Below are 15,105 nucleotides of genomic sequence, written 5' to 3'. Positions count from 1 at the left end.
TCAGAGTTCGCTTTCCAAACAGTAACAGATTTTGCAGCAGGTTGTCTGGTTTGGGACTTTACTGCCCTATTTACTCTGTTATTTCACTGGAGGCCAGTGCAAAGGTCAGGGGGATTCAGGAACTCCTGGCAGTCAGGTCCAGATATGAGGCAACTGATGACAGTCTTGCAGCTCTGATTAGCAACATGCAGCCACCATCAGTGGTACCTCTGGGAATGGCCTCTGAAGCAGGAACTGCCCCTGGTTTTTCGGTCTGTATGGCAGGAGGTGCCTGAGCAAGAAGAGAGGGAAAAGTCCAAAACAGAAGTTGGAACCGGATGGTAATGTGATACGGTGCTTTTCACCTCTAGGTCATCAATTCAAATCTGTTTCATAGTCACCAAAAATCATTTCCACATGGGCCAAGAGAAATGCATGGTGAACACAGGGGTTGCTGTATCCAAACAGACAAGATAGTCTGGAGATAAACTGTTGCACAATAGTTATTTGTCTGGAGAAGTCTTCAAGGTATAAAGCTAAGTAGTTTCTGATTGGTTTACATCCCTGACTCATGAGGGCTTGGTTTCTTTGCAAATAACTTATCATTTATTTCTGTCTACTAAAATGTATGGGTTTTTTCCTTACACTATAACTAAGAATAACTGGAACCTCCCATTTGGCTTTCTCAGTAGTTTGCCTGTATAGGGAGTTATAAATAGACAGATACATATGATGTTCACCAGACAAAAGAGCCAGCTCGTGTTTCCTTAGGTGCATATCAAGAAAACCTCAGTGCTGAACTGTCTACTAGAATTATTCTGAAAGGCAGAAATTGCTTCTTACTATTTTAGCAGAAAAATGCACAGGGTACTGAACTAAACCAGACCAGAATGCATCAGGAAAGCTTATCAAATACATGGTGGATGACAATCAAGTAACAGGGGAACCCAACAGAGCAGCAGTGACTCTGAAGAAGAGCATTCAGCAACAACATATCCTTCTGCTGCCAAAATGTATTGATTTTAGCTGAGTACGCCAATTTAAACTTTACTTACAGTATTGAACCGCAGATAGTAGGCCCATTAAATGGGTATTTCATAAGCTGCAGTACCCTAAATATTTTATGGAAATGTAACCAGTGCTACTGGCTGAAACATTATAAAAATTAATAATATCTGTCAAGAACACTGAACTAACAGCTACTGTGTTTTGAATTTTGATTATATCCTTGGTAAACTTAATGGGGTATTGTTGTGCTTGAACTAACAGTTCAGCTAGCAGATGAAGAAAAATTATGTTTTTTCCCTTTCTGTTCTAACCATTAAATCTGTACTTACCAAGTTCTGTAACCGTGGGAAATCTACCTCTGTGAGGAAGTTTGGGTCAAAGCAGCTGAAAATTAATGGATAATACGAGCATAAAAAAACCCCAGAATTTGATTTTTAATACATTCCTTTCATATTTTTTATTCTCTCAGCACATAAAACCATTGCAAATGTAGCAACCTAAAGACATTTTGTAGTGAAGGTAGCTTTCTGTAAACAAAACGTGTGAAATCCTAAGGCTGCTGAAGTCAGTTGTTTGACTTCCATTGGATATATACATACCTGACTGGATATATGTGCCAGTTCCTGCATTTTCAGGCTACCAAAAGAGTAATTTGAAGCAGTGTGTTTGAATTCGCCAGTTAAAATATAAGATTTTGTTGCCAGTCAAATAGCTATTAAAAGTCACTCTGTGTACGTGGAAAACTCTAATGCTCTCTGGTCTCCTCCACAAGTGGAATAGAAGTACTATTTACTTTGTCATCAGCTAAAGTTATTGGTGCAGCTCCTGAGATGTTGCAGGGTTTTCCAGCAGCAGTCAGGGGAGGTCAGTTTAATAAGCTAATAAATATTTTTTGAATGACCTGACTTTGCATTTAGTATTAAAAACTAAGAAGAGTGCCAAGCAGGATAGAAAATACAGAACAAAAGTTCCACAGATTTTGCCAAAATTCTCCACAGATTACTATTAGCCTCATTTATGAGACTGCACAGAGGACTGTGAAATCTCCTTTGAACTCTAAGGGCCAGATGGTTTTGCTGTTAGATCCTAATGACCCGCAGCAATGTGCATACACAGACACCACAGTTGACAGTTGACTGCAAACATGCGATGGAGGCAGAAGAATTCATGACCTGTGCTTCCAGAACACAAGCCATTCCTGCCTGGATGGAGTGGGCATCCCCCCTGGCTTAAAGAAGCATTTCTGCTACGCCTTTGAAAAGAAGATCATTTCTAAAGCAAGTCGTGAGCATACCTGGGTCAGAGGAGAGAATAGCAGGCTCACCGTCCCATGCAGCCTGGGATGGATCCCTGCTGAGAATCATGAAGCTGAAAGTAGCTTTTGCCCAGAGGTGAGGGCTCTCTCGCAGGCTGCGTGGTGTGGGCCCCGGTCCTGTGCTCAAGCGGGAGGGAAAGACTGGACTCAAACCAATTAAAGCTGTAGGGCAGAACAGTAGTTACTCTGCTGTCATATGGAACTGCTTGGAGGACACGATTTATTTTGGATTATATTGGTTTCAACTGGTATAATATGAATGTCATTAATTTTTTGAGGAAATGTAGACAAAAATAGTAAATATTGTTTTACTCATCTTTTAATTTAGAACTACAAGTGTTTGGGTGACCTATGAAATTATTTTAATGTTCTCTGCACAACACTGTGCTGTCAGCACTATAAATGTCATCCTAACTGGGTGTTAGTCTCTATCATGGTCATTTAGTCTCACCAGCAGAGTTACCTCCGTGCAAATATCTTGTCTGTGTCAAGCTGTGGGAATAAAACAGAGTTGCTGTTGTCAAGAAGCATCAGTCAAACTTCTTCATAATACTCAGTTTGAAGAGGAAGACATGAACACAACATCTAGGAGCACTGTGACTGTGCAGCTTGCCCTTGGAGATTCAGGCACAAGCAGTCAGGATGATTTGCATTCAAACCAGTGCTTTTATGTCTGATTGTTAAAACTGTGTTCCAGCATTGCTGGTATTAGTTGACATAGACTACCTGTATCCTTCCTTATTTGTATAATGCTATGAAAAGTCACGGCATAAGAAGAAGTATGGAAGAGAATGAGAAGTGTGACAAATTGGATTTGATGCAACTTTTGACCACTGGTACAAGATGAATATGGACTCATCACATGAGGCTGCTCTTTTGTTCTCATATAGAAGGCATAGAAATTGACCAGTGACTGTATAGGCTATAAGGATGCATCTAAGATATTGACAAAGAGTGAAGTAACAGAATTTGAAAATAAAATAAAATGAGGGATGTGATGACAGAGTAGGAGTGGAAGAAGTGTCTTGTAGAACATAAACAGTTGGGGTTTGAACATCCAAAACTTACAACAAAGATAAAACCACCAAAAACTTTGTGTACTTTCCTCTTTAGGTGTTTGGGTTTTTTTCTGTTCAAAGTTAGGAATCTTATCCTGAAGTTTTAAATTATTATCCTTTGCCTTAGCTCACATACTTAATAGTTTAAACATGGCAGAAGAAATTCTGCTGTATTTTGGATTTGTTCTTGTATGATAGACATTTCAATTACTTGGTCATAGGATTTTTCCAACACTGTCGTTTGTTCTTTCTGTCTCATAGAGATTTAAGAAAGCTGATTAAGGTTGACTTGTACTTGCCTATGATGTAAAAAAACGTGAATTTTCCTTTCAAGCGTATGGAATTTCAGCTGATACACATTTAGTGTACAATAGCTGTTTCTTAAACTTAGGATAAAAATAAAATGTCAAAGTCCTGTGTTGCACAAAGCTCCCCTTACATATAATCACTGACATAAGTGAGAGAGACTCTGGCAGAGCAGAAGGTCTGCCATCTTACTCTGCATGCTCCTGGGGGGATACATAATAGTTCAGAGCTCTCGTGTCTTGCGTACAACTTTATTTTGCTCCAAAGCACCTCTTTAAAGTCTCTTGTCCTTGGCTTTTTTTATGGTTTCAGTCTTTTCCATAACCAAGACAGATTCTTTCTTTCCAGCTAGTTGAACATGCAGTCGCAACACTCTTTTGAATCAGAGGTGTCTCCTTTGAAGCCCTGAAAAGATCTCTTAACTCAGTGAACACAAAGCTTAGTGAGTTGGGTCATTTGCATCTATAGTGTGTCAAAAAGTTTCCAAAGGCATCACATCCACAACAGTTAAAGAAATGAAAGGGGGTACTTGGGAAATTTCTCACTATTCCTGTATGCCTCAGTTCTTCTGATCTGGGCTGACCTAAGTGAGTGGACACTGCAAACCTCTCAGGATCGCTGGATTTATCTAGCCTGCATTCGTCCAGATAGCTCTCCCACTCAGCCAGGCTGAAGCAGGAAAAGCAATGCCCTTGAAAACCAGCACTTTCAGTGATTCAGCTGCCACAAGCTGGAGCCCTCAGCATGACACGAGTGGGCATGGCTCCCAGTTTGTCGGTGGTGTGTGGTGGTGTGTGCTGTTAATACCAGCTGAGGGGCTGAGCCCTGCTTTTGAGCTTTCATAGCTGCGCTTCTTCCATTTAAGGGAGAATACATAACACACGCTGAAGTCCAGATCCCAAATCCAGTGGAAACCTAGCTGGCAGTAAGCAAGCACCGCCAGGGAGCTCTCGACATGAAGCGCTATGATAGCAAAGGTCTTGAATGACTAAGATTCTTGAAAGCCTTGGTCAGTATCAGAGACAGTTTCCAACTGGGCAAAGTACAATATTTTCCTTCTGCTTTTTATGAATGGCTGGATAGGATTGTGCTGGAGTCAGAGCCCCCTGTGAAAACCATTCATAAAAATAACAACAAAACAAAACAAACACACACAAAAAACTTTCTAAGTCCAGTCCAGAGCCACTGGGTGCCAGAGGCTGGGAAAACATGCTGGCAGCTCAAGCCCCAGCTATCACTGAAAGTATTCAAGGGGCTTTTTGGTGGTCTGAAAAGTATGAAGTGCTGTGTAGAAGGGCAGCTGGTAGAATTACTGTGACACATACTAGGCAGAAAGCCAGAGCTGGCCTTGTTTCAGACATTGTCTTTCCTCTCATTGAAGTGTCAGGACCTAATTCATGGAAAATTTGGTGAGTTGGCAGCTCTTTCAGATTTCATTGAGCTACAGTGTGTGAGAGTCACATGAATGCAGAGCGCACAGCCAAAAATATATGGGGATTTCTGAGCAGGAGAAAACAGTCAGCTTCTAAGAATGTCTGCAGATTTCATGTGGTTTGGGAGTAAACATGTGTACAGGTGTAATCAGCAGGCAAAAAAAGAAAATAAAGCCGAAAAGCACTAGTGGCAAATTACTGAAGAGCTCAATGAGTTCTGTAATTATGAGGGATTCCTTTGAAACAAATCATTCCTTTGTCCAAGGGCAGCAAATGTCCATTAATGAGTTCAGGGTTTGCAGTCCACCTGGAGAAGGCATCAATAAAATATGTGCCTTCGTAATAGCTTCTCCATTGCAAGGGAATTTAATGGAAAAGAAAAGGGTCCACCCTGAAGTTTAAAGACAGACACAGTCATCATATAGTTTTTTTCTCATATGTATTTGAGAGCAGAATTTGGAGCCTGAGGCACAGATACAAAATATAACAGCAGTAGGATTCTGCTGAATTAGAAAAAGACTGTAAACAAACAAAGCATCTCTTGTTAAAATGGGACACTCATGGTGGGCAGTCTGAATTGAATCAGTTACATTTAATTTACGTTTTTATTGATCCTTCCCAATGTAATATTGCTCTGAAAGGCTAGTTGCACTAAACTGTTTATTCAGAAATATTCCAGTTATTTCCTACTACACTGTCATGAAAATTATGTTTTTGGCCATGCAGAGGGACAGCATGTTGGCTTCTGCCCAAGCGAGGCACTAAAATCACAGCTGGGATTAGGAACAGGCAGGAAGCAAGGGCAGGAAGAAAATCATTGGGTGCAATTCATATACCTTGAAAACAGAAAGTCCGGGGAGGAGCAGGAAGGCAGCAGCTTTGCCCCGCTGAAAAAAAAAAGCCTTTTTGTGCTCTCAGTGTCAGGATTTCATTCTTTATCTGTGGTCTTATTGTTCTGTGCTGCTTCTAGCGCCCACAAGGGTCATCACATCATCTGGGCAATGGTGGTGTATTTTAAGTATGCCTGTATTAGTTCCTTAATTGGTCCTTATCCCCAGGGTGGGGATGAAGGGCACTGGCACCTTGGTGGGTCTCCTGACTCGTGTGGGGACGACCATGTTTCCCATTCCCAGGTGGGAGCAGCCAGGAGGGAGACTTGCTGAGCAGACTGTGGCTGTGCCACCAGGTCCTGCGTGGGCTGGCGGATGTGGCCGCTGGTTCTCCCTGCCCACACCTGCCTGATGATGGGCATCCCCAAAATCATGTCAACAGGCTCACGAGGGTCAGCACGGCATCACCTTCATGCAGGTAGAGATCTCAAAGCAAAGATTCTGAGAGCTGCAGCCACTGCCTGTCCCAGCCTCCTGGCTTTGGCAGGGATGGCTTTGGTCAAGTGGGAAGCCCTGGCTCAGGAATGGAGTTATATGTCCCTCACCTCTCTGCCCAAGCTGTGCTCCTGCTCATGGCCAGGAGGGAGGGCTTCCCCACAGCCGGACACTCCACTCATGGCTGAAAGAGGGTGAACAGCATCAGTGGAGACCTCAAAATCCAGTTAGAAAATTAGGCCACTCTTATGGTCTGTTAAATAATGCAGCGAAGTAAATCTAGCAGTACCATAGAAGAGACGAAAGATGTAACATGCTAAATTAGAATTCACCTCGGTTTTAATTGTACAAACTTAACATACTCATCTACATCCACAGTAATCTGAACTACTTCAGAGCAAGGTCATAGATAGGTGTAAGAGAGACTGGGTGTGAGAGCTGTGTATGTTCATCACTCCATTTCTGAATGTGAGCTTTGCCTGTGTTTTATTTCTATTGCTGAAAACATTTTTCCCAGCATCTGTGAAATCACATTTAAGTGACCTCAGTGACTTTTGTTTCTTACCATGCTTTTGTTTTACTTTTCAGCCTCAACAAGTGGTTCAAAAGAAGCCTGCTCAGGTAAGAAAAACTAACTTAAATTCTTTAGACTACTTTAAATGAAATAATTTTTCAGTATTTAAACTGGTCTCCTTTACTGTAAAAAATGAAGGGAAATACATCAGTCGTATGAGCTGGGGGACAGCTGTTGGCTTGCTAGGCACAACTACCAGAACAATTCACATGGTGGCCCTTGGGAAGGAGAGGAGGAAGCAGTGGTCAGTGCTTGCTTGGAAATGTCCTCTTTCTGCAGCGGCCACCTTGAGATGATAATGCAGGCACACGCACACACAGACGTCGTGCAAGTCTGACATATGATGGGTATCTCTGTGCCCTGAACATGGGTAACTGGGGACTATTTACAGCAAGGGGGAGCACAGGTATAAAACCCTTCTCCCCACTGGTCTAAAGGAGTCTCTAAATCCACAAAATAAAGTAGGCTGAACTTGGTAACTGGACTGGATCCATCGTAAAGACTAACCCATTTGAACTTCTGTTGAGTGGTATTATTCTCCTTTAAGACCTTGGACAAAGTACAAGGTCTCATGAAACCAGTCAAACGCTGCATTTACGATCGCCTCTATTTTCATTCTCCGGCTGTGTTAAAAAAACCCCAAACCTAACTCTGTCACTTTGTTACATGTGCACATGAAAAGCCCATGGGCATGGGAGCAGGTCCATCCCTGCTTGGCAGAGTCCATGGGCTGTCATGGGCTGTGCTGATGTACCTCTGTGAATATGAATGATTGCTGAGTCAAGAGTGTAAAGGTTCCATTGTTTTCCTGGGAAGAGGTCTTCTTTTCTAGAAAGAAGTCTGCTTTTAGAGGGGAATAATACTTTTGTTTTTCTACCTTATGGTTTTAATACATTATTGTACAGTGTACATTATTGTAGTATCAACTGTAATCTGAATTAGGAGCTGTTACATAAGAAACAGAAAACATCCTAGCTGAGAGTTGAAGGGATGAAATGATGTAACTCTCCAAACCGTATGCAGGAATTGAGTTTCTACAAAATAAATCAGTACAGTTGCATCAATGATGAATCTGTGGCACTGGCAATAATATTAATGTCTCTGAATGGCAGAGATAACGTACAGGATGAATGTAGTAGTATTTTATAAGTTTTGCAAGGAGCGGTAATGTCTTTTATTAGGCCAACTTATGCAAGAAACATGACATCAGTCCCCGAGGACTTACCATCTATAACGTTCTGACTACACCACACAATTCAAAACACACCAAATTGTTCTAATAAAAGGTATTTCCTCTCCCTGGTCTCTTCAGCTGTTACTGCTGCAATCAGACTACTCCTACTACAACATGGTAGTAAATCTGCCAGTGGGCACAAAGCCAGCCATCTCCTCCATCGCACCTGAGAGACAGGGAGGCTTAAAACCTGCTGTGCAAAGGAGGGCAAATCTGGGAGGCAAAGACTCCCAGGAGGCTGTTCGTGTTGCGGTTTCCTCTGGTAGGTAGCAGAGCTCATGCCCACTGGGGTCAGCAGGATGAAGGGCTCTAGACCTGGTGGTTCTGCCCACAGCCTAGCCTGACAGAAGCCACTGCTGCTGATGGCACATGTGGTGCCACTAGGTCTCCAATCTCCCTGGGCATTTACTCTGCAAGTGTTCTGTTTGAACAGTAAGCGAGCCTGAGCCCTAGCGCAAGAGAGGAAGAAATAGCGAGGATTGAGGCTGGGCAGGGCATGTGGGAGGACAAAGAAGGGACCTGGAACTCTGTCTTTTGGTAGCAGAACAAAGTAATGACAGATCTAATTGACAGCAAAATGATGCAGGCATTTGAACCAGAGCACCAAGGATCCTTGTATGGATCTTCTCATCCCTTCTTTCCCAAAGCAAGGATTCCAGTAGAGATGCCATAGGGTATTTCAGCCAGCTGGATGCAGTGGCTGCTGCACAGTGCCTCGGCAGTGTCTCCGTGGTCAGAGACAGAGAGAGAGAGAGAAAAGGAGGCCCTTTGACATTCCCATTATTAATGGAAATGCTTGTATAGAAAACAAGGAGGCACAGAAGAATGCATGAAAGGAGAGAGATAGGGCTTTTTAGAAATCCCCAGTTATCACAACATAAATAGTGAAATTACACTCTTTAAATGATTTATGTGCCATGTCTTCACTCAGAGAACGTTTCTTTTTTTTATAAAAAAATCTTTGTCCTGAGGGATGTTCAGTGCAATCATTGACTTGTCTTTAACCCTTCCTGGTTTTAATAGGCCCTGCTGCCATGCTTATGCTAGCACAACATTGCGGTTTTGCTGGGTGTGGGTGCATGGTAGAGAACAAAAGTCATCTCTGTGAGCAAGCGCTCATGACAATGTCTTCCTGAGGCTGAAAGAAGGAGGTAAAACAGTGTAATTCCTGGGACGATCAGGAACTTCATGCTGCTAGGTTTCACTTAAGTCCAGATACCCTTCTCCGTTTTCTTTTTCACTACTGAATTTCCCTTTAAAGGAGGGAAGTTCAGACTCAGAATTAACAACAAGAACATGAGCTCATGCAGGCTTCCTAATCTGAGCTGTCTAAGGAAATAGTGATAAATTATATAAACATGGGGACTACATGGAAGTTCATGGAGGATAATGTAAATCTTGCACTATATTCAGAGGAATCTCTTCCTTTTCCATCTGTTTCCTTCAAAATATCCTCCCAGATGGCTTTACCATGTGGCAGTCTGGATTAAGTTAGAAATGTATCCTTTCTTCATCAGTGGGGACTGTAAGAGGTTACAGCCAAGAACTGCGTGTGATGGTGAATATGTTACCCCAGCCTGTGTTGGTAAAAGTGGCAGAAACTCTTGGTCAGACTTCATCCCTGAGTGCTTTCCTGTGCTTTGAATTTTTGGTGTATTCTCAAAGATTTCTATGAGCATTAGTTTACACTACCATTACTCTTGTTATTGCTGCTAGTGCCTATGCCTCTCGGATTTGTGTCATTTTTAAAAATATAGAAGCAGCAAGACCATTCTTATTTTATGAATAACAGTTCTGTTCCCATCACTCGTTTCCCAGATTTTAAGCACTGTGCAGGGCTCTACCATGCTCTAAATCTCTTTATGGATATCTGGTGTCCAGTTTAGGGCCATACAGATGCCTATATAAACTTCTGCAATATCTTCAAACATCCCCAGAGCTCTGAAGATTTACCATCACACAGACGATAAATGCAGCAGTAAAATCCACTGGAAATCTACACACCCATATCATTAATACAAACCTTTAAATACTGTGGTCTGTACACATCTTTGTGATGATTACTGACGCATACTCTCACACTTCCTTGGGGAAATGAGGAAAAGATAGCCAGCCTAACTGCGTGACATCAGTAAGTTTGGCACTTAAACATAAATATGTGCCTAAACCTCAAAAACAAGACGCTCCCTTGAAACTCACTCTGTCTCTGAAGTATGGACAGCCAGATCTAACAACCATGATGTAGTAATATTCTTACTGAGGTGTGCAAATAAGCAGTTGAAATAGAAATAGAAATTTCTCTATTTCCTCATTTTTAAGCTATTTGCAGCAGCTGTGGCCTCAGCCATATGGAGGAGTTACACTCTTAAGTAATACAAAGGAAACAGATATTTTTAGGAAAACATCATGAAAGCTATCAGAGTTTTCTGGAAACAGGACATGTTTTATTTTTATCATTTCTAGATACTGTGAGTGTAGAACAGCCCTTTGAAAATCTTCTTATAATCTCTTTGGGAGGTCTATTAATATCTCAAATCCTTGCAAATCCTTTGTATCTGAGTCTGAAAGACAGCCTATCAGTCAGAAAGACAGTGTATCAGTCAGAAAAGTACACGTAAAGTGTACACAAAAAAGCGTAGCTGCATTAGATGCTTTTAAAACATTAGACGCTTTTAAAACATCCAGAAAAATCAAATCCCAACAAGAATAAAAGCTAAAAAGAGAAGTGTTATTTTGTATAGGAAAGAAAATACAGATTCACTGTATTTTTTCCTGTTATTCATTTCTTAGTCTTGGTATCACTAAAGTTATGCATGTTAATTAGTCATAATATATATCCACCTCACAACCTCAAGTTGTATGTGTTCCCCAGCTGTGTCCATCACATATGCCTACTCAGCGTAGGACACAGTAAATGCTAAAAGCGTCAGATAGGCTCTGCAGCACAGGACCTACATCTGTGATTCACACATTCATATGCAGCCCAAAAGCAGCAGACTTGGTGAGCAGAGCTGAGCCCGGGACCCATGGCGGGACCCATGGTGGCTGTGTGGCAGGTCCGATGCGCTGGGATGCCCTGGGCAGCAGGCCCATGGTGCACGTGCTGCGTCACTTCTCTGTGCTGAGCAATAAATCTGCACTTCCACAAGCTTCGGGCGTTCTGCGTACGTGCTAGCTACCACATGTGGATTTATTTTTTTCCCTTCTGGGAAATCCCAGACAAAAATGCAGTAGAAATACACCAGAAATCCTCTTCAGCAGGTTGAAAAGAAGATTACGTTGCCACAGACTGGATGGCAAATCCTTCGCACCCAAGCCAGGTGCACATACACATCTGAGAGAGCATGTGTCACTGTCTAAGCCCAACCTGTGTACTGCCAAGCCAGGAATATTGCAGCCTTACTCAACTGAGCCTTTGCTGTAGAAACATTGAAAAACCTCTTCCCTGGAGGTTGACCTGGTGCCTCAGGGTTTCATTGCTCTACCCACTGCATCCAGCAAGCTGTGTTGTGTATTGTGTACTTTTTCTGTATTTACTGATACAGAGAGTCAGAAAGTTGTCAGGTCCCAGAGGGGTAAAACTTTATTTTCCAATGGTACATGGAATTTTATACTTCAGTGTATGGTAAGTGCATGTGTGTTATATACACCACTCCAGAACATCCTCTGAAAGGCTGAGTTGCCATTCATTTATTACTGGTTTTTTTAAAGCAAATACTGAATGTTTTCCCAGAGGCAGCGGCAGAGGCCATCTATGTACTGGAGGCTCTTGGTACCATGTGGAACACATGCCGAGCAAGTGTGTATCACAGCTCCATCAGCCCAGACTCACTGTGCCTCCCCATGTGGAGCGTGGTCCCAGTGGAGCTGCCCAAAGCTTTCCCAGTGGGACTGAGCCCTGGACCTGCTGCAGGGCCCTCCGGCTCAGTGCCCTGCCTCCTACCACCACCAGACAGGGGATGATGCTTGTTGAAACTGGTCAGAGGTTTTGCATAGCTTCATCATGAAATAACCTGTGTTTTTTGACACTTTTCCCTATAGATGTCCTTGGAATTTTTGTTTTTCCAGAGCTTCACAATATTATGATCACTCGGGGGACTGCGTTTTTCAGATCAAAATAGGGTTTGATTTTAGTTTTTGAACACTTTTGCTTTGCAAAATCCTTCCAGATTTTGCTTTTGAGTGTTCTGGAAACATTTTTCTGATTTGAAAACATCCTTGTAACAAATGGATAAAAATGTCATGGGAAGTCCTATGAAAAATGGCTCCAATATGAAAATTATGTTTCATTGTTACCAGTTCTGCTGCTTATATTTCAGGCAACCTGTAAGGATTGCTTAGTGTAAAATGAAAAAAAAAATAATTAGAATAATATCAAACTTGTGGACTACAGCCAGAATTACTAAGAAATTAGGTTGATGCCTGAACTGCAGGAATGGGCCTACCATTGCTCTGGGAGAGGCTTGAATTTGATTTTAAGGAAATCAGGAAGGTCTCTTGCTTTCTTCATGGATGCAGGAGATGGGAGTCTCATGGAGGGTGCTGGTCTTAATGTCCTTACCTTCTTTCTCCTTCCAAGGCAAATTGTGGCAACTGCATCATGTGGTTTCCAAAGGAAGACATATTCAGTCTTATTTTATAATTGGCTTATTTCAGTCTTATTTTATGATCGGTTTATTGTGACAGGGAGACTGAATAGTTTGTCTGATGACTAAAAAAAGAAAAGAGCACAGTTTTTTGAAATAAAAACTAAAAAAAACCTGAGGAAAAATCTGGAAGTTGCAATTATCACTTCTATGAACAGATGAAGCACTAACCTGTGCTAAAGAATGAAGGCTAGAAGTGGAAGTCAGGTATTTCTGACAGCCAATATTTTTTTATTTATACAACCTCAATTCTGAATAGACTCTGAATATTGTAATTCAATGAGGCTACACACCCAAATCCATGTAAAATTCAGATTTCCAAGGTTTTAAGTATTTATGATTGTCGTTTATTACATAGCTATGGTAGAGTAACATTTTTGAGATGGCTGCTTCCAGAAATTTGGCTGTAAATAAATTAAACAAATAAGCTGAGATATTATGTGACCAGAGGAAGGGAAGAAAAGAAGAAAAATTACCTTCAGGACAGGAGTATGTTCAGATATTCAGTCACTTTTAAAGAGTCAAAAATCAGAAATACAGTGATCTGAAGATGTAGGTTGCTGCTTTATGAGACTATTTTTTTTTACATTTTTATAGTTTATTTTATCGATAGTGGTAAGTACGCACTGGCCTTTCAGTGTTGGGATGACAAAGACTTTGCTGGCAAGTGCAGTTTCACACAATGAACACTGGAGCCACAGGATCATTACCATAAATCAATTTTATAAAAATCACTTTTATAAAAATTGCTTTTGCTCACAGCTCATTTGAGTATTTTCTTCAACTGAACCCATCCTACCAGTAATGAAAATATAGAAGGAGCTTGCCCAGCATTTCCATCATTATGGAGAGCACAAAGGGAACAGGCAGGTGTTTTTTACAAAGGTAGTTAAGCATTTAAGTGTGCATCATAACCATTGATTTACTAGATACTCAAACAACCTTCGTAATCCAGCCCTCAATCTTTTTGATTTACCAGAAGATACAGAGGTAGCCCTGTTTCCCTACAGGCAGAGTTTGGGTGTTTATAGAGAAAATCACAAAATACCCCAACCCCTACCTGCCCAGTCTCTGTTGCAGTCAGCAGGCACCTTAGCTTCACTGCAGGAGTGAGAAGCACTTGCCCAGCAGCTGCACTGTCATAAGGCACTGCCTACCCCAGGCTCCTGTCTCACATTAGTTAGGACTTAGAAACCCTGTATGGCCTCTGCTAGGATCCAGTATTTGCGGGGGGGTGGGGGTGAGGGTAGAATGAGCTTTGCAGGGGAGCAGGGGAAGCCTGCTTTCGTATGACCATGGTGGCCGCAGGAGTTGCTCTGGAAATAGGTCACCTAAGCAGCAGCCCCATTTCTCATCCCAGCAGCACTCCAGGCTGCCAGGGGATTCCCCTTCTGCTAAAACTGAGGTGCTGATGCTCCCTTCTTGCGTAAGAGAGATATGAGAGTGCCCACACTCACGATTTGTTGTGACTAAAAAAGAATCAGATTTAGCAAGATATTTTTGCTTCATGGCTTGTCAGGGACTGTCTGGGGGATTCAGAGTCTTGCCTGCTGCAACGTGCCACTTGGAGATGTCATGTCCTTGTCAGACAGTTCCTGAGTCAGTTGAAGAGCTGAAGTGCCATGGCATAGCCCAACACAGAAAGAGCCTTCAGCTCTGAACAAGAGCAAAAAAAGATTATTTTAACTGTTCAAATACACAATATTTAATTCCCTTGAGACAAGCCCTAGAGTAGGGAGGCAGCTTTCTGAATGCAGCACTGGTCACCCACTTGACCATTCAATACAGACATGCTCTCAGGTCACTGCACTTTTCCTGTGTGCTGGGCAAAACCTGTCCCTAAAAGTACATATAAATGTTCAGGGACTACAGCTGCTGAGCTGCTCCATGCTGCTGCACTTGGAGCAGGCACTGCAATTGGTGGTAGAAGGCTGGAGGCCTAAGGGGTAAGCTAAAGCATTTCCCTAAGTCAGCAGTGCTCCTCTTTGTGCTCTCCCCACCTCTTCCCTCTCCCCTCCCTGCTTGGGAAAGAAGACCTAGACAGGCAGGTGATGACTGTGAACAGGGTAGCTTTGTGTTTGACCCCATGGTTGTGACCACGGAAGCTGTTTAGGGAGGTACGCTATCCAGTTCAGAACTTGACTCTGATTTGATGTGAACTGAAATCTCACTAGTGATAGCCAGAAGAGCAGAGTGGTGACGTGTACTTGGGAACCACGATTGAGGA

The 15,105-nt window shown here is 42.3% G+C and overlaps 1 protein-coding gene across 1 annotated transcript in view; it reads left to right on the top strand.

Moving 5' to 3' along the window:
* The window catches only part of HMGA2 (high mobility group AT-hook 2), a 128,914-nt gene that overhangs the window by 96,169 nt on the left and 17,640 nt on the right, over nucleotides 1-15,105 (top strand). Inside the window, exon 4 of the mRNA XM_074825455.1 lies at nucleotides 7,013-7,045. Coding sequence (XP_074681556.1) covers nucleotides 7,013-7,045 — 33 coding nt within the window. The remainder of the gene's footprint in view (nucleotides 1-7,012; nucleotides 7,046-15,105) is intronic.

This window comes from Strix aluco, chromosome 5 (assembly GCF_031877795.1).
Source record: "Strix aluco isolate bStrAlu1 chromosome 5, bStrAlu1.hap1, whole genome shotgun sequence".
Lineage (NCBI taxonomy): Eukaryota > Metazoa > Chordata > Aves > Strigiformes > Strigidae > Strix > Strix aluco.
This window is presented reverse-complemented; position numbering and strand designations above follow the sequence as displayed.